This window comes from Tachysurus fulvidraco, chromosome 12, assembly GCF_022655615.1.
Source record: "Tachysurus fulvidraco isolate hzauxx_2018 chromosome 12, HZAU_PFXX_2.0, whole genome shotgun sequence".
Taxonomy (NCBI): domain Eukaryota; kingdom Metazoa; phylum Chordata; class Actinopteri; order Siluriformes; family Bagridae; genus Tachysurus; species Tachysurus fulvidraco.
The window spans coordinates 11945756-11964945 of record NC_062529.1 but is presented as its reverse complement, the minus strand read 5'-3'; the positions used below and the strand labels follow the sequence as shown (position 1 = coordinate 11964945).

Below are 19190 nucleotides of genomic sequence, written 5' to 3'. Positions count from 1 at the left end.
AAGCCTAAGTTTAATCTTCACATATGCAGTGAAAACAAACCCTGAACACATTTGAGTTCTGCATTTTAGTGGGTTATGTTAGGTATTTCCTCTGGCTATTAATGGTTTTCCACCAAACATCTTGGTAACAAGCATGTGGAAACAAATACAGAGGAATCTTCCGACAACAAACGAGAACTAGCCTGAAAGGTGGCTGTTACAAAATGAGTGTGTGTGTGTGTGTGTGTGTGTGTGTGTGTGTGTGTGTGTGTGTGTGTGTGTGTGTGTGTGTGTGTGTGTGTGTGTGAAAAAGTAAACTGATCTTTAATTCAAGTTTATGGATTTGGTTATTATAGCCAGTTGGTAAAAGATCATGAAAAAAACAGCACAGATGTATTAAAAGAAAATCTGAGGTACTCTATTGTGACAGGAAGCAAGAGGTTTCCGGTGTGGGTAAATATGTGAGAAAGATAAGAAGACAGCCCTAAAGAAGAACAAAATGAAAGGAGTATGAACATCTGCAAAAGGTAGCTGCAGTAACAATGTAAATAATGTAAAATAGTTAATAGCTTAAAAGAGTTCTAGAGTTGAATGGTACAATTGATTACATAGAAGATGAGCCTCAGGACTTGTCACTCAACAGACATCAGTACTGCAAAACCTCTAACCTAGTCTAAAACCTGCTTTCAAACAGCTGAAGAGATAATGACGTCTTGCCCATCACTACATGACTGCCATTTTACCTGTACTTGACTCTGGAATTCTCTGGAATGTGTAATGGTGTAATGATTCATTTAGGTGTAGACTGTAAATAACTGGCTAAAAATATAAAGGATTAAGTGGCGGATGATAGGAACACTGAGTTTGAGGTAAAGGCTGGTGGTTCTGGTCCTGTTCTTGGAGTTCACCTGGATCTCGAGTGTGTTTAGGCATACAGAGTCAACTGGAGCCACTGTGAGAAAACAACAGTTCAGAGTCAAACGTGTGAATAGAATCAGAACAGAACAGAATCCCTATGAATAGTAAAAGTGTGGAAGGTCTGTGTGACTGTTGAGCTGTATATTCTCAAGCTGAGGAACATTAAACAAATTCCCTTTTAAACTGGCATGTGTGCACTATACCTCCAGTACAGACAGGCTGATAGTGCCATCTCCATCCTGATCAAAAGCCTGGAAAGCTCCTGTGAAGAAGCAGACCAAGCTTTATTAAGTACAGTAAAGAATTTTATCGGAATCAGAGGAAATATTCTCGATTTCATTGTGATCAATTTCAATCAGATGCAAATGGATGCCACTTACTGAACATCCCCTCCAAACGAACAAGACAGCTGACAAAGCTGTCAAAGTCGATGTTCATGTTCTCATTGGCGTAACGCATTGTGATGATGTTGTACAGTGGGTTGTTGAGATGGAACCCTGAATGACACATAACACACATGACTGCAAAGTGAAAAGTCAGTTAGAATGAATTCAGGTTTCAAAATAACTTCAAACAAAAAAAGAATGTATATGTCTAGGACATTTGCTCAACTCTATACAACACTTCCAAATGTGCCTATGAGTGTAACCTCACTGGGAAGTTTCAGTTTTTATTACTCCACCTCTATAAATTCGCCATGTAAAATTTCTTGGGATTAATGTTAAAGGAATGTACAAATCAACATGAGCTGGCTAGCTTGCTCAGCATACTCAGTTAGCTTGCTAGCCAGCTAACCGACTGGCTATACAATGATTGTAGAATCTTCAGGGTCACTTTAAACTAGAAGAGCAACACAATTCACCATATTGTATCCAAAATGTTATTGGTTGCAGTATTATTTTTTTGTTGTTGTTGTTGTTTATAGAACTGTTGTATAAAAGCGATTTTACATGACCCAGAGTGTTGTTTAGGCACAGCTATGATTACCTACAGCTGAAACGAGATTAGCCGCACACTCGTGTGATATTGCTTAATTAAGAAATGTTTATCTGTAAACGCTTGCATTTCTAATTTCTGAGATACATAAAATTAGTATTCATTCTCAAATTAGGTCTCCTATACATTTTCTTTCAACAGGCTTGAACTGTAACAATAGTTTTGTTATATTTGAGGTATTATTTGAGTGCTGCATCAGAATACTGTAGTAGTTTTTGATGTGCACTGCCATGTCACAATTCTTACAAGCCTTAGTAACTGGTTAATACTGTTGTGGTGCAGCAGCACAGAAGGTCTCCATGCCAGAGAATACAAAACTACCACAGAGCGTTTAAAACAGTTTTAGCAAATTAAAACGGACAGAATGCCAGTGCTAATATTTGAAATAATTGTATGACTCTTACCAGCATCATTGATGGCGTTCCTCATGTCGTAGCTGCTGATGAAGCCAGTCTGCTCAGCTTCATAATGCTTAAAGGTTTCCTGCAGGAGAAAAGTCTGTCAGTCTGTGCAGTAGCTACAGGATGAGCAATGTTTCAGAAAATAGAAAAGTCCAAACCTGCCACTTTTTGATCTTATTCCACAACTGTTTAAACTCTTGTAGATTAAGTCTGCCTGTTCCAGCCATCTGAATATCATAGTCAAGGTCAATATAGAAAGCTATGTCTTATATTTTCTTACAAAACATTTAAATAAAGTAGAAGCTCTTTTAAAAGAATTGTCGCTCAATCAAAGAAGTATGGTTCATTATATGCAGTATATATTACAAAGTAATACAGTGAAATACTTCATGTAAATATTTTGTTTTTCAATCACCAAAAATTTCATTCTTGAGCAAAGGATACGTCCATGAAGGCTATCATACTACGGCAGCTCTCTAAACTGAACACCTCTTTATTCATGTCCCTGTCTGTAAAGGTGGACAAAGTGAAGTTGGTTTTGTAGATAAATGCATGTAACCACAATTGATAATAATAACAGAACTATACGCACGATCAGCCAACACTCTGTTCAGGACATTTCTCAGATTGTTAGCCGAGATCTCCATTTCCTGTATGATCAGAAAGAACTCATTGACTACTGTGTAAAATTATATTATATTGCTCAGATTAATACATTTATTGCAAACAAGTACAAATATGAAAAGCCAAAAAAAAAAAAAACAATGCAAAATATATTCATAAATGACCATGCATGTAATTATCACGTGTGTAGATTTTTTTTTACTGGTTGGTTCCCACCCCAGCAGCATACTCAGTGCCCACCCAGAGCTTTTTGTCTTCCTTGTACTCACATCCCCAGCTATCTGCTGAAAAATGGTGCGGAACTGCTGGTCCTCCTCAGTCTCTTCCCCTGCTGAGGCTGGAGCTGGCTGAGTTAGCATTCAGAGTTAACAGACCAAACATTTTTAAATCATATGTTCATAACATGGTAAGAATTATTTTCAAAGATAATTTGCTGAGGATGCTTTAAGACAAACCCTCAAACAATTTCACCCGTGAATACATGAAGCAACCAGATAACACTCCTAATGCAAATAAAGCCAACAATCGGTCAATCAAGTTACTGACTAATAATCTTTGGTATAATATATAAGGACTAAGACAATGTACTTAAATGAGATAAAACTCTTTCAGTCTTATAGCAGATTTTATGCGTAGATAGATATATAGACGTTCAACACTCACCACTGGATGGTCAGCTGCAATCCTGTTCTCTATTTCTCTAAGTAGAAATCAACAAATAGGGGTCACTAATTAATTTTTTTAATGTAAATAAATTAACAAGCATAACTGGACATGTCACTTGCTCTATCACCAACATTTTCCTTACATTAACATTCATCTGTTTTTTGTTTCTCTGTCCAGTCCTTTCACTTTCTATATGTACTTCTAGAATGCATTTATTAAGAGTTTAGCATATATACAGTAGTTAATACTATAGCACTCTTTGTGTGTTTGAAAATGTACAAGTGAATTAAAATCATGTCAAACTTGAGCATGAACACACTAGCCCTGAGTCAGTAAATATAGTAACATGCTGGCATAAGCAAAGACTTATAAAATAAGGTTTCTCTTTGATGCGCCTAGAAGGCATGAGCTCCAGCTAATTCAAAAATGCATGTTGAGAAGTTCTGCTTCTATTAACTGGTTATATTTAAGATTTCCTGTTAAAGTTGTACAGTAGGTAAACATCTTATTTACTTTTAGCAGGTGACTTATGAATGGCTTGGAGCACAGCAATAGACAAATAATGATAATTTGGTCTTTGGTCTTTGGTAATTCTGACTCTCAGTGCTTTGTGTTGTACAGCTCAAAACTCGCTCAGTTGTCTATCCCACTCACTCAGAGACGTTCTTCTTTTCAGAGAAGACACGGAGGAGAAACTCGCCTTCCTGGTGGGGCTCATAGGTGGAAGGCACAATGACATACTCCCCAGGGCTCAGCCTGAAGCGTTGTGTCACCTCCCTCAGGTTAATGTAGGCCTTGCAGCGAGCCTTGGATGAGTTCAGTAGAAAGAATTCCTTCTGCATATGCTGCTTGTTACCCTGCATCTGACAGACAAAGCAGTACAAAAAAATGCTACAAAATCAGTCAGTACGATGTAATGTACTTAACAGAGAGACACAAATTCTTGAAAAAATTTTGTGTTTCAGGTAAAACCGGTAAGGGAAGAAGAGCATGCACACAGTCATTTTTCATACCTGCTTCGGCACCTAGGGGGAAAAAAGATGACAATTTAACTTAATAAATATAATTATTTTAATATTACTACATTTTCAGATGGTATACCGTTATTTTTAAAATACCATTAAAAAATTTTACTCTCAAATTCAATACTGTTTAAGCACTAGAGTAAAGAAAATATGAAATAGAAGCTATTTGCTGTCATGACCTTAAGCCAAGTACCTCATAGATGGAAAATCCAATAGTGAATAAATTGGCACCCATTTTTCGTTCTTTTCTTCTGTTTTTCTGCATGAGAGCCACCACAAAGGAGCAGGCCACCTCATCGTTGTCCTGTTCATCATCCTCCTCCAGAAGACGAAGGCGGTACTGTGGGTTTGTCCAGAAGGTGTCTACACAGAGTGGTATATATAGTTAGTATATATAATATTTGCACAATATTGTTTATATGTTTTGTTGCAGAAGAAAAACAATTCTATTTTATATCAACAAGCCTTGGAGAGTTTAGAATATTTCATTCTCAAAAAAAAAAATTAAGATAGCTTAATAGGCAATTTTAAATGTTAAACAATCTTTTTAGAGTTTTACCTTTTAGAATGTAAAATAGATGTTCTGTAATGTAATCCGTATGCGTTTGTATCCTTATGTGTCTGGATTCAGTATCTGAAATGTCTAATGCCCAACTCTAACTTGTCAATCTTTAACCACACTTAGGAATCTCTACCAAACACTGCTAGAAATTCACTGTTCTGGACTACACTCATATTTCCTTCAAAGCTTTTGGAATTCTTTCATTTTTTTTAAAAATAAATAACCATGGAATAATTAAATTTTCTGTACATATCATTACCTAAACCGAGTACAACTAAGACTTATCATTTAGGTCATGGATTTAACTGCTTACCCAAATAATTCCTGCAGCCTCCAGCAGAGCAGCCTCTTACCCAGCGACCCTCATTCATAGACACTGTCCACTTGTGGAGCTTATCATCATCCAGTGCATCAGGAGTCATATTACAGATTTCTATCTTGGTGTAGTTTTTCATGAAATCATCAAAAGACATCCTATACAATATTAAAAAACACTTCTGCTGAAATGTCATTGTCCTTTGGCAGATGAATATCTACTCTCTGAACTGCTTATACTGTTACAGAATTCAATCAGACCTCTGTAGATTTACTCACCAGAACTCTCCATCTTCTGCATTCTGTAGATGCAGTTTTTCTTTATCTTCCTTAGAGATGCTTTCCCACTCCTTTGAGCTACATACAGCCAAACGGGATTATACATTTAATAATACTGCTGGTGTACTTTTGAGAGTGATTATTTGTGAGAACTTACTTATCACTCCAAGGTCCGTTCCACTCCACTTGGCCCCATGGATTACGAAGACGCACCAGATGCACTTTAGATTTTTTTTTTATGCTCTGTTTACACTAGAATCACAGTTAATGTTAAAACAAACAGCTTCAATCACACTTAAACTACACTTTCATACTTTCTTACACTCCCTTTACCTCACCCACAGCAGTTACAGAGTAGGCATGACCTTTCACTAGCCCAGTCGCAGTGCGAGTCTCCAGACGTGCTGGGACCAACGCCTGGGATAAAACAACAATATTCATTGTTATTACCATGCTGGAGATTATAGCTTTTCTGTAAAAAAAAGAGATTTTTTTTTCATAACATCTTACAAATACGAGTATTTAATATCAAGATAATAATAATTATAATATTACATTTAAAAAAATTACAGTTGTGGGTCAGTACTTTATGCTCATTAATGGATGCAGCTGGTTATATTTTCACTATGAACTGATTAAAAATATTGTAGATATCAAAATGCTTTTTAAAACTCAGTTTCCCTTTTAAATTCAACATTATTGTTTTATTGTTGGTTTGTTAGCAAGCCTATATGTTTGATATATATTCATAGCAGAAATTTATTTTAGCATATTTTGTGATAAGTTTTGTCATGTTGTCCATTGCCAGTGAACATTTTAAAATGTAAATGTTTATGAATGATTTCTATATTCTGTATAGCCTACGTCAATAGAGCAACCCATGAGGGAGCCTCGGTCTAAGGCCTTCTTCATAATCTTGTAAAGTTCTTTAGGTGCCTCCTTCATTTCATAGAACTCAGTCACTCCTCCAGTGAAGTCTTCCATCCCCTCAGCAGTATTTCCACCTTTCAGAGCCTCGTAGGAACCGTGCAGTCTGAGTAAGGATAGGCACAACAACCTCTGAGATACACCATATCTTAAAATCATTCTCCTGTATAATCATTTAAAATCATATTTAAGATTTAAGAGTACATATGAACAGCATGATGAAAGAAAGTGAGAGTCTTACTTGGCATATGCTTTCTCAAGAAGAACGCTCCAGAACTCATTCCTCTCAGCAGACTTGGTGAACACTAGCTCGTTATTGATGGTAGGGATCCGATCATCAACAACAACATCCACCCAGTCACCGTAACGCCAGAACTGCATTAATAAACAGAGAACAAGATGTTAGAAATGCTACCAATCTAAAAAAAATCAATAAATACATGGTTTAAGACCAATTTTGTTGACTAGCACAAACCTGGAAATGAAAGATTCCTGCATAATTGTCAGAAAAACTCTGCTCTTGAGGAACAACCCGATACAGTAGCTTATCGTTCAGTGTAAGACAAGCAATGGCAGCGAGCAGCCAGCAGTCTCCTATAGAGACCAGAAATAATGTTAAATAAAACATTTAATTAATTAACTTGTCCTCACTAACCACTTTATCCTGGGAATAATAGGTGTGAAGCAGGAATACGCCACACACACACACACACACACACACACACACACACACACACACACACACACACACACAGTTCAGACATTCAATTCATACCCAATACAATGCAGAAATCAAACCAGAAAACAAAATGAAGATCCTATAAGATCAGAATATGTTAATGCAAATAAGATCACAGCTATAGCAAGATTAGATTGAAAAAATACATCATATAATAACTCTGATGCAAAACTACATTCTAATCTGCCATATACCAAGATTTCCAATAAACTTACATTCTCACTAACAATTTACAGTGTAAGTGCTAGTATTATCATTACTAGTCAGTGTAGTTAACCATAGTTACTATATAACCTTAAGCCGAATAAATGAATAATAAAATGGGACTTTATCTGGAAGATATATTTATCTTTTTTAATATATAACTAGACTTTACACTTTTATTTGATGACAGCTTCAAATATTCTACCAAATGACACTATACTAATTAAAGATCAATACATTTTTAAATACTTTTTTGTGGGATCCAAGAATATGAGACTTCTTGTGAATGTTTCTATATTTAATTTGTTTCTAATTTACTATAGCTTTAATTAAAAATTATATTATCAACACAACTGAGTGTAAAGCAGGATCTTCTCCACTTTTCAGTACGAAGTATAGTGTATGATAAATGAGCTTTCCTTATACAGTGACCTAGAAATAATGATTGAACCGTTGAATCATTATGCTTATTTCCTAGAGTTTCACTGTAGTCTCAGACTTTTAAACCCTACTGAATATGTATGCAAAAAAAAACAACAAAGGCCCACGGTGCTGAACTCAGCATTTTTTGGATGAACAATGGAATGCCCCATGTATTTGCCCTATACACAACCTTTGTGACGTTAGTCACTTTTGATTGCTTGTATAGAGTACACAACAATGAGAAGTGCTGCCAGCCAGATTCCCTTCCACTAAAGTAGTCACAATATCAAGGGGCCCCTGCTGGGCTGTGAGCCTATTAACTGCACCTCAGAAAGCACCTACTGTATTAAATTATAGCATGGTTTGGCAGGAATGTAAAACCGTGACACAGGTGACAGGCTCATTACAGAATTTTCTGTAATCTAATTAAGCAATTACTTTGAACAAATCTTACCTAAGTCTCCCTGACAGATGTCTGTTCTGCTGGCACCTCCAACAATGAACTGTGGATTATCACAAATATCCTGCAAGGCAGTTGAATGCATTATCAGTACTAAACCAGAAAGTAAATTACACAGAAATAATCATATTTATTAGTGAATTTGTATAATTCAGTGTTGCATGTTGTTAGAGCTAATAGAATGTGAGCGGTGTGGATTAAACAGATTTGCAGTTATAGATAGAGTGTATACAGCAGTAGTAAGCACTTATATCACGGTATAATATCAATTGAACTTTTCATCATACCTATGTGTTTTAAACTACCAACTATTAGGAGTGACCAATATATAGTATGCAAAGTATTTCCCAAAGAATTTTTTCTTCTTGTATTCCTAAATACGTGTGACATATACATCAGTTGCATTCAATTATATTAAGTGTGCTGTAATAAATAAGACATACCGTTTAGGATTAAAATGATAAAATGGTAAAACTAAGGATGCACCTTTATCATTCCCAGAGTTATATGTCCATTAACTGACATATATTCTTGACCAAGCCTTACATAGTATATTAAAAATGTTCCCTGCATCTCATTTTATTAGACTATTATAAAGAGTACTAAGTGTTCGACTTGCTCTGTCCATCTAAACCACAAAGGTAAACTGTGATTACTGTATGATTCATATGACCCAAAGAATCTAGAAACTATGAATCTCATTACAGTTTTAAAGAATATAAGTATTTAAAACATATTTCCAATTTTGTAAAAAGTTATTAATTTATTCATATATAAATATATTTAATTAAACCTTAACCAGTTCTGTAGTTAAACTAGTAATCCCTGTCCCCATGCCGTCCCCTTCTCAGCTCTACTGTACCTTGGGTCTTTTCCAGACAATGTTCTTGACTTTGCTGGACTTGTGGCCCAGTTCCTTGTACCCCAAAGAGTCCACAGTTGCTGGGAATGTATCATCTTCAAATAGCACCTTTTTCTGAAGACAATCCTGTTTCAGGGTGTTAAAGTCCTGGCCACTGAACCGAAGAGGTTTGTTTACAGATCCTTCTCCATCCTTTCTCTCTCTTTCCCGGATTAGCCGGTCACAAATAAACCCTGATGGTGTGTAGGGCATCTTGTCTCACGAAAATGTTTATTTGGTGTTGTAGAAACAGCCTTTGGCCAACAACATTTAGGCACTGGACACCTAAAATACCTGGCATAAATCCAAAACGCTGAACTCCGATTGGCTGTCCTGCTAAATGACGCCCACCTCCCTTGGTGATGGAATGGAGACCAGGGTTTGAGGCAAAAGACATTCATGCCACATGTGTACTCTCCATGCACATATGCATACACATAGCTAAAGTCTTTTGGATCATTCCCATTGGCTGAAGAACAATGAGCACCAGTGCTCTCATGCCATTATTGCAGGGGGGATACAAAGGTGAGCAGAGCTGCAAAAAGTAGCTGGTGGGATGGCCTACCTCAGCAGAAGCATTTAAGCTCTCTAAACCTGTTCTCAATGCAGCTCAGATTTGAGCGGTCTCAGCATTACTAGAGCACAGAATCGCTGCCTGACTCCCATGCATGTCTACCACCATGCCAAAGCAAACTCATTCCAAGTCTCACAAGTTACAAGTGATAAACAGATTGCATAATCTAACTGCATTAGTTAAAATCTTTTCTAATCTTTTTTAATGTGTATTTTAACAGAATATCTTGACACGGTGAGTTAATAATGTTTTATGGTGGGTTTCGACTGTCAATAAGTGTTAAATAAGTACCTGAGATTTATTCCTCTTACTAAGAAGAGATCCAATCTGAAACTTTTGGTTCCTGTATCCTTATCTTTAATATGTAATGAATTTTATGAAATCTTGTTGAGGACAAAAACATTTGTCATGCATCCAAATCCTTAGCATAGTCCTCAATTTTAACAAAACCTCCTTTCATATAATGTTCATACTCACTAAAATTTCATGCACTGTGGCTGGGGATTTTGTCATCCTCGAAGAATCCACTCAATTTAAGATTGAAATGTTTCACCATAGGATGAAGGTGATCAGACAGAAGAACATGGTGACTCAAATAATGTAGACAAAATGTCCCACAATTTTTATAATAGAGCCTCTGGTTTCCTTTAAAATGATCAACCATTTGTTGCTATATGACGCTATATGATGCTATGCGTTTGAAAGAATACAAACAATTCGAAAAGGCAAAAGCACATGTGCTGCTGCATGTGTGTGTGTGTGTGTATGTGTGTGCTTGCACTTACAACAACAAAAAATAACTTATTTTTCACATACAAAATATCAGAGACAGGTTATTTGACTCCCCATGATTTTATGCAAAAAAAAACAAACAGTCCATGTTAGCTTTTTATAGAAATCATCATGGCTACAGTGCCGGGCTTTATAGCCAATCATTAACATAAAAACAGGAATGATAGATTACAATGCTTCAATTTTCAATTTCCCTTTTGAGTTCCATCCAGATATTTTGATCTCAATTATGTGTCTATTTTGCAAAAACTATAAAAAAATAAAATGACTGTTAATACTATAAAAACTATAGCAGACCCTGAACTGTTTTCCTGCTGTTTATTAAAAAACTACCTACAAATATGCTGTTATATACTGATTTCCCAATCTGTGTGTATATCCAGGTCCAAACCAGTCAGCGTCAACAGAGCTTGCTTTGGTTGGAACTGAAACGTGACTGTGGTATTCCCTGCAACTGGATTAAGAGAGAGACAGGGTTAGTACAGAATAAAGGTTTTTTTTTCCATGTCAAAATTAAATGGTGCTAAAAACAATGTGTCTTTAGATGGTATTTATAATAAGCAAAGTGATGTAAATATGTCTCACTTGATTGAAGAGTAGGTTTCCTTTTCACATTTTTCTGACCCAGAATCACCACTGACTCCAACTTACCCCCGGTGATAAAGAAACCTTCTTCATCTGCACAGCTAAACATTATATATAGCACAGGTGAATAAGATCCAGACTATATAATAAAAATGTAATTACAAATTATCAGTACACACACTTACCTGCTATGGAGTCTGCCAGAATGCATAGAGAATTTACGCAAACAAAACTGCTTTTTGTCCCTGTAGTTGAAGGAGTGTCCATCATCCTCATACAGCAGACCTTCAGCATTGCCCTGTAATGCAGGTACTCATAAGTAGGGAAGGAAACCATGGATCACATTTAAAAGGACAAAATGAAATAAAATAAAAAGTTTTACAATGGTTCCTGATCACACAAACAAAAACAACAGAAAGGTCGGTCAATCTTTGTCCATAATTTGTGAGAGGTGTTGTGTTGGGGAGAGCTGGTGGATTATAATATTCAGAATTGAGGAAAAATCTAATTCAATCTATGTTTCCCGATACATTGTAAAGGGATGCAAACACTTAAACCTATATAAAGATACTGCTAATAAGGATGATCACCTCCAGGTCCAGGGCTACAGTGAGAGTGAAGGGATGTTGCAGGAGATCAGCAGTGCAGGAACCACAGCCTGTTCTCCTCGTCACAACTGTTCCTCCACGCTGGAACACAGGTACCTGGAAAACAAACAAAGCACGATAAGGAAAACAAATCATAAAAGACAGGTGAGGTTTCCGAAAGAAGGTGTTTACTGTCGCCTGCATGTGGTTTGTATGGTGTGTGTGTACTGTAATGGAGCATTGACTCACCGTCTCCAGAGTCACAGGAAGTGAAAGAATCTTGCCTCCTCTGTGCACATCACCGTTGCTAACATCATACCACAGCTAACACACAAAACCACATGCATCTTAGGTACTGTACATTATGTGTAAATGTTGCACTGCTAACTACATTAAGAAGCATGAGGAGCATTAGACTGACCTCATCTGACCCTGGCAGTAAAATCTTGACCTTTGTGACTCCTGGGTCAGTCACAGGACAAGCCAGGAGAGCATTGCCTGATATCACACACAGCAAAATTAAAGAACATTATACAATGCAATTTATTCTGTACAATAACATCATACTTACCAATCATGTACTGGTTTTCTACAGTGAAGGTTTCTGTCTCCTTTGGGAATTCCACCCACAGTGGTCTGAGATGAACAGAAAAAAAATGCTTTTTGAAAATCTATTAATCTAAGTTCAGTTCATCAATACATCAGCCCACAGCCACACTAGCACCAAAACGGCAGCAAGAAGGTTTATCCTGTATTAATTATTCTTGTGTATAATACCTAACAAACTGTTTTTTATTGTTCCCATTTGGTGATAAGGATTTTATGTAGAATATTCTGATTTTGAAACTGCACTTCTGCATTTAGACTCACAATTCATTTAAATTAAAGTCAGTTCAACTACATTATGTTTATCATAATACATAATGTACTTATGTATTTTATATTTTTCATATTTTCATACTTTATTATTTTATTAAAAATATTTTGCAGATGTCTTTACTGAAATAATTACTTGGGAATATTAATGCATTCATTTTAATGTATGCAGTAATTAGTTCATCAGTCCAATAAAGTAATACCTCATTGGGGGCAACGCTGAAGTGTGGGCTAGGTGAAAGAGAGTGTACCAATAAGGCAAGAGGCAATATCTCTGTTGGATTGCTGCTCGCACTGCTGAAGTGACCGTGTCCCCAAACAGCCAGGGCTCACGACGCTTGGTCTGTTTAGCTGAGTGGCCTCTATAGAAAGGCTGCAGCGCACCCGCCTGGTACCATCGCAACAGCAACTCAGCGTCAGGATCTTGCGCAAAGCCGCCTACATCAGCTACAAACATACAGAAGACACACACACACATTGATACATGATACATAAAGCATGACAGGGTATAATTTCAATTATCATTAAAGGTGGTAAACTGACCCCCACAAAAATGCATTCCAGTTAAACTCAGTGACAGCAACATAGGGATTGAGATCTTCAGATACTCCCAGGTAGCAACATTGTCTCCTGTCCATACAGCACCTGTAGACAAATTAAAAAACAATCAGCTCAACATTGCTGTATTTCTCCATTGTACCCTTAAAATATTGAGCCATATTTGAGCCAAAAGGAAAGCACAAGAACTTGTTGCTTTAGTTTATTCTTCAATGTCTTAAAAGTAGATCATAACATTAAAGGGATAACTGCAAAGAGACTGCAACCTAATTAAAACCTGTCATGATGAGACCAACATGGAAGATGTGTGAGATGTAAATAAAAACAAAACTGATAAGTTGTTTCTGTTAAAATATTGGCATCTCATATTTTCACTAATTAGAACTAATTAAAGAGTTTTTCTGTTTCTGCCATAAAAACATTTTTTTCGCTGTTATTTAAAGAAAGTAATCTTAAGGGTTGGTACAGACTGAGAAATGAACATGCTCAGTGTTGTGTTTTTACCCGCTTTTAAATTTTGTTTGTTAACTTTTTTGCGGTGATCTAATCATATTAACCATATTTTTCACCATTAAACCATACAGTTTTATCATGAAATACCAAATTGATGACCAACAAATGAAAAACAAAGTTTTAGATTTCCTATGCCAAAAGAGCTGTACATTGTGCAGTATGTACAAAAATGTACATATTGTGTACACAAATGGCCCACAGGCTTTGACTTACCCATTCTCTGAGACCCTGCAAAGAAGGAGCGTGACAGAACAAATGGTCTCTCCAAGCCACAAGAGCGAGTTATCAAACCCTCAAAAGTAGCCATGTGCTGCAAAGAGAATATTACTGTGATTAGCTGTGCTGTCTATAGCCTCACACATACAAAATTTATGGCTGCTCCAACCTGGTAGAAACCGTACAGGTTGTGTAATTCCCGATGTTCCCAGCCTGAACAATGAAGCACGTCTTTAGGCATTGTCTGCTCGGGTCCATAAAAGACAGAGGGCTCGTTCATGTCATTCCACACGAACAAGGAGTCTGTAGATCCCTTATCCACAAAGACATTGGATAATTTACAGTTAAGGATTATACAGATTAGTAAAATGCATAGGGTTGGATAAAGCTTTAAAAAAGTTTCAACTAGTCTGCTCATCCTCACTTTATAATTGTCGAGTGAAAACTGCCTGGCATACCACGACCTTGTCCTTGAGCTACTGAAATCCAAGTAGCAGGAATCACCTAAAAATACACCACAAGAACAAACCTGTAACTTTCAAACCAACAGTTTGATCATTGAAAGATTATTGAAAGGCTGGAATTGTAGAAATCAACATTATAGTTTGATAAGACAAAAGAAAAACAACCAGACTTGAGACAGAAATTGGGAAATGCTGAGATATGATAAAACATTACAATACCTGGCCAACATGATCCATGATAAAGACCACCTCCTCTGTCCTTTACAAAATGGCCTCCATCTCTGGATGCACAGAAAAAAGGCCAATCTGGGTCAACCTTGATATGGGGATCATTGATAACCACCAACTAAAACACATAAAGAAGCAAACTATTGTGACACTGCATAATTGCATTAAAAACGTAGAAAAGAAAAGTAGAAAGAATCTCATGAGTTTTGCTTGTCTACCTTCCTGTTCTTTCTCTGTAGATGAAGCTGCATGTCCACTGGGTTAGGAAACAGTTTGGAATCCCAGGTGAAGTAACGTTTGCCTTCAGTGTGGTCTATGTCCAGCCAGATTACATCATAAGGGATGGTATGGAGATCGAAGCCAGCATCCACTGCTTTCACGTCCTCTTCATCCTTGTAGCTCCAGCGACACTGGTGATATCCCAGAGAAAACAAAGGTGGCAAGGCTTGGTATCCTGTCAACAAAGGAAGAAAGACATTCACATGATTATTGTTACTACTTATACTTTACAAATATCAACCGGAAGTGTGTTTGGGAATGTAACCCACCAGAAAAGTGGACGATCTTCAAGTGAAATTAAGTGCTTACTACTGCTGTATACACTCAATCTATAACTACAAATCTGTTTAATCCACACCACTCACATTCTATTAGCTCTACCAACATGTAACACTGATTAAAGTCAAATTTGGGTCAGTTACCTTTATAACACATTACAAAACACATGAACAAACAGCATGTCCATGTTTATCCTGGTTACTCATGTCGGTATACTGAGCACTATTGTCGTGCAAATACTTTGTACCTGTACTCAGCAGCAAGACTACACAGTCCCAATATTCTTGAACAGCACATAATGATTTTGACTCATGCATGTTATTAAAAAAAGAACTGGATTGCTGGGTGCAAGTTTTTTGCATCATGAAATTGAATCATTGTTTAAAATGGAATTATATTTGTTCTGTGAGACAGTAATAGAATGTGCAAATTGACCTCAGAACCAAAGATAGAGAAACTCAGATCAGCAGAAAGTTAAATGCTGGGCATTATTAGAGTATAAATCCTAATATCTGTTATTAAAAGTACCTGTGAGCTGTGCGTACTGAAAAAACACTTGGGAGGGTGAAGGTCCAAGTAGTATGAAACAATCAATTATTCCACTCTCTGACACCCAGCTCACATCAATTTGGGGATTTCCCCTGCTCTTATTTGCTGGTGGGTCATCCTCTTCCTGCTGAAAAACACACCATATATAGTACAATGGAGGTGGTATCGTCATTCAATGACATCCAAATTTCTCACTTCATTTAAACTACCAAAAGATCTAGCTTAGTTGATTGAGACTCACAGAGTCATACACTCATGTGCTCCAATTATGAGTTATGTTACAAGATTATCAGTTACTGAAATATGAGTTAGGATGGCTGGACATATCCATAGTGGTTTGCAATACGACAAAGTGCAAGATGTATTTGACCTAGCTTATTTTTGTGAAATAAAGAGGAACCCCACAAAATACAAGAACTGTGTGGCTTACATTAGACCTTGACAACAGGGTATAAATATGTGGAATGATACCTTCTTATAGTTTGAGCCATACTGCAGATCTACAAGAGTTTCAGAGGTATTAAGCCAGAAGACTCCCAGTGTCCTGTCTAGCTTGTGAGCTAACAGAAGAGGAACAGAACCATATAGACCCAATCTGCTGTTTATCTTGTAGCCAAATACATCCAGGTTGTACAGTCGATATGGCTTACTGCCACTGTAAAAGCACACATCAAATTAGTAAAGCTGTTTTAATATGGTATATGAAGTTATATATTTGAACATTATATATATAATGTAATCAATATACACTTTTATTTTTCAGTTGAAGGGCAAACATATTAAGGGCGCTGATATATTAAATCCTGATTCTACCTGGTGTCCTTCAATTGGAGAGAATCTGCATGCTCAGGGATACCAAAAGCATGGCAGAAACCATGGAGCTTAAGGTCAATTCCCACTGACCTGGGCCCTGTATTTAAAATAATGACAGTGATATAAGGCTTGGCATTCTTAAGTCTCAAACTGAAATTGGAATCTAAAGCAACACAAGGCAGACACACCATTTCCTTTGACGTCTTGAAACTGATTGAATGTCTTTTTCCACATCCCTGAAGTATTTTCTTTGCCCTGTAAAATAACAGTTTATTTTTTCACTTGCAGTCATACTGTATGATTACTACTACTACTACTACTACTAATATTATTATTATTATTATTAGTAGTAGTAGTAGTAGTACTACTACTACTACTACTACTACTACTACTAATAATAATAATAATAATAATAATAATAATAATAATAATAATAATAATGCAGTATGTAATGTGTATATATTAGATTCTTGCCTGATGTGAACTAGTTGATGGCCTGTAAAAGGCTCACAGAAAAATAGGATTTAGTGTAGGTAATAGGTAAAAAAAATTTTTTTACACAGACAACATGCATATAAAGTGAATGCATACCTGGCTGAATTAGACTGAGTCTCAAAGCAGAATCTGCCTTCGGGATTAAATGTGAGCAATGCCTCGTCCCCATAGAGAATCTCGAGTTTGAACGGAAAAGCAAAGACCTGGACATGGTACTGCCCCGAACCCCATGTCAGAGAAACACAGTCGGCTTTTCTCCACTCAATCCTCAACCTGTAAGACATAAAATAAATGATAGGAAGCATACAGGCTTTTTTTTTTTTAACTAATCTCAAGACAATACATATAAAACATACTTACTGCTCATATTTTGGTTCTCCCATCAAAACATCTTTAGCTTTATATCGTGCTCTGACAGGCTGCAGTTCATCAATCGTAAATCTCAGAATTCCATTAGGAATTTCATGGATTAGGAGAAGCAAGTGTTCCTGTTCAGTGTAGACAGACACTTCATTGTTAATCATCTGTATTGTCTGTATATTGCATGTGCACATCTGCATGCAGTGCTTTGTGCTTTGTGTTTAGCAGTTAATACTGGTGCTTATTATGCCATCATCATCAGTCATCTATCCTACACATACAGAGAAACAGTGAGGTGAGTACCTGAGAGTTGTAATGACACAGCTCGACAGCTGCTCCTCTCTCCAGCAGGATTAAAGTGTCCAGTAAGGCTCTGTACTGAAACCCTGCTTTGTCTTTCTGTCTCCTGTGTTAGTTATTCAAAGCATCATTCAAACAAGTAAATAGTTTGCATCAGTAGCTATGTATTGGATTGCATTGCTTAATAAACTTACTTGTAAAACATGGTGTGTTCGGCTCTCTTAAATTTTTCTTTACCCTCATCATCTGGAACGAGGCTGAAAAGGAACAAAGTTCATGCATGCTGTTATGATTAGTGTTATTCAGTCACGTGACACTGAAAGTGAAACTAACAAGCTACAACAAGCGGTTATAGCATAAACAAGCGGGTATAGAATAAAAAACGCATTGCACTGTTGTTTGCATTGAACAGATTTTGACGGATATAACATCACACCTCTGTAGCTCGTCTGTTGAATCACTCTTGTCTACGACCAAATCCGCCATGCTGAACGTGTTCATATCTTCAAGTACTAGTGATGGCCGGTTCGTGAACGAATCGTTCTTTTGAACCGGTTCTTTTTAGGGAACTGGATGAACCAGTTCACCAAATCGGACTGATTCGTTCTAAACTGTTCGCCTCTTGAGTCAGCGCTGATCCACAAGTTACTAAAGTTACTCACTTTCATGCCTGACAGCCCCTGCTACTCTAAATAAACTAATGTCCCGGAGTATATATAACTCCTGTACACTGAACTGACATGTTGTGCTGAGAGAACTGTGAGCTCGAGCTGTTGAACTGAGAACTGTTTCTTTCAGACGCGTCTGAGAACCGATGAGAACTGTTTCTTTCGGACGCGTCCGAGTCCGACATACTGAGAACCGATGAGCTGTTGTTACTGCGCATGCGTAAATCACTGAACTGATACAGCCACAGATGAAAATGGTTATGATTTCATCAACGTATGAGTGTTTAACTCAGTTGCATTAGTTTTTGAAACAACTGATGGAGCGAAAGAAACATTTCAAAATTAAGCTTTTTTGTAAGTTTTTGTAAGTTGATGAAGATTAGTTTATTAACTTTATATCTTTAAGACATGTAAAACACCCACGTTTGCACATCAATGCCTGTACTGGGTGTTTTAGTTGCAAAACGTAAATGTAAGAAATGTATTAAACTAAAGTTATGATTACAAAGAACTTTTCAAATGTGTTAAATTGATTGTATTAATATCTGCCGGCAGCGGCGGGATCATAGATATCTATGGGCGGGATGAAACGTCGTTCTGAATTACGTCATTACGTAAAAGAACTGGTGAACTGG

At 36.9% G+C, this 19190-nt stretch overlaps 2 protein-coding genes across 6 annotated transcripts; both read right to left on the bottom strand.

The window, feature by feature from the left end:
- Nucleotides 1-83: 83 nt before the first annotated feature.
- capn3a (calpain 3a, (p94)) lies at nt 84-10681 on the bottom strand. Of its 3 annotated transcripts, XM_027172390.2 has the most exons (21): nt 9381-10681; nt 8513-8582; nt 7168-7286; nt 6934-7067; nt 6630-6798; nt 6099-6182; nt 5923-6017; nt 5766-5843; nt 5485-5645; nt 4803-4972; nt 4598-4609; nt 4239-4447; nt 3582-3618; nt 3188-3265; nt 2887-2944; nt 2739-2803; nt 2453-2521; nt 2298-2376; nt 1278-1394; nt 1101-1159; nt 84-931 (listed from the first exon to the last, which is right to left on the bottom strand). In XM_027172390.2, exons 1-21 carry the CDS (start codon nt 9630-9632, stop codon nt 905-907), a joined length of 2142 nt encoding a protein of 713 aa, XP_027028191.1. In that variant the 5' UTR covers nt 9633-10681; the 3' UTR covers nt 84-904. The 3 variants fall into 3 exon arrangements, with proteins under 3 accessions (XP_027028191.1, XP_047677448.1, XP_047677449.1); XM_047821492.1 differs by lacking the exon at nt 9381-10681 and having other exon boundaries at nt 1278-1418; nt 8513-8728; XM_047821493.1 differs by lacking the exon at nt 9381-10681 and having other exon boundaries at nt 8513-8725.
- A 187-nt stretch (nt 10682-10868) lies between these two features.
- On the bottom strand, nt 10869-18543 carry ganc (glucosidase, alpha; neutral C). 3 transcript variants are annotated; one of them, XM_027172381.2, is made up of 24 exons: nt 18324-18543; nt 18082-18144; nt 17891-17993; nt 17588-17715; nt 17324-17500; nt 17207-17228; nt 16921-16987; nt 16733-16829; nt 16391-16574; nt 15899-16046; nt 15031-15266; nt 14804-14930; nt 14545-14624; nt 14290-14433; nt 14118-14214; nt 13377-13478; nt 13037-13280; nt 12529-12593; nt 12379-12455; nt 12207-12281; nt 11961-12074; nt 11556-11668; nt 11371-11471; nt 10869-11239 (listed from the first exon to the last, which is right to left on the bottom strand). In XM_027172381.2, the coding sequence occupies exons 1-24, from the start codon at nt 18386-18388 to the stop codon at nt 11133-11135; spliced, it is 2736 nt and encodes a 911-aa protein (XP_027028182.1). In that variant the 5' UTR covers nt 18389-18543; the 3' UTR covers nt 10869-11132. The 3 variants fall into 3 exon arrangements, with proteins under 3 accessions (XP_027028182.1, XP_027028184.1, XP_027028183.1); XM_027172383.2 differs by having other exon boundaries at nt 17207-17238; nt 18324-18542; XM_027172382.2 differs by having other exon boundaries at nt 15899-16043; nt 18324-18538.
- Nucleotides 18544-19190: the final 647 nt, after the last annotated feature.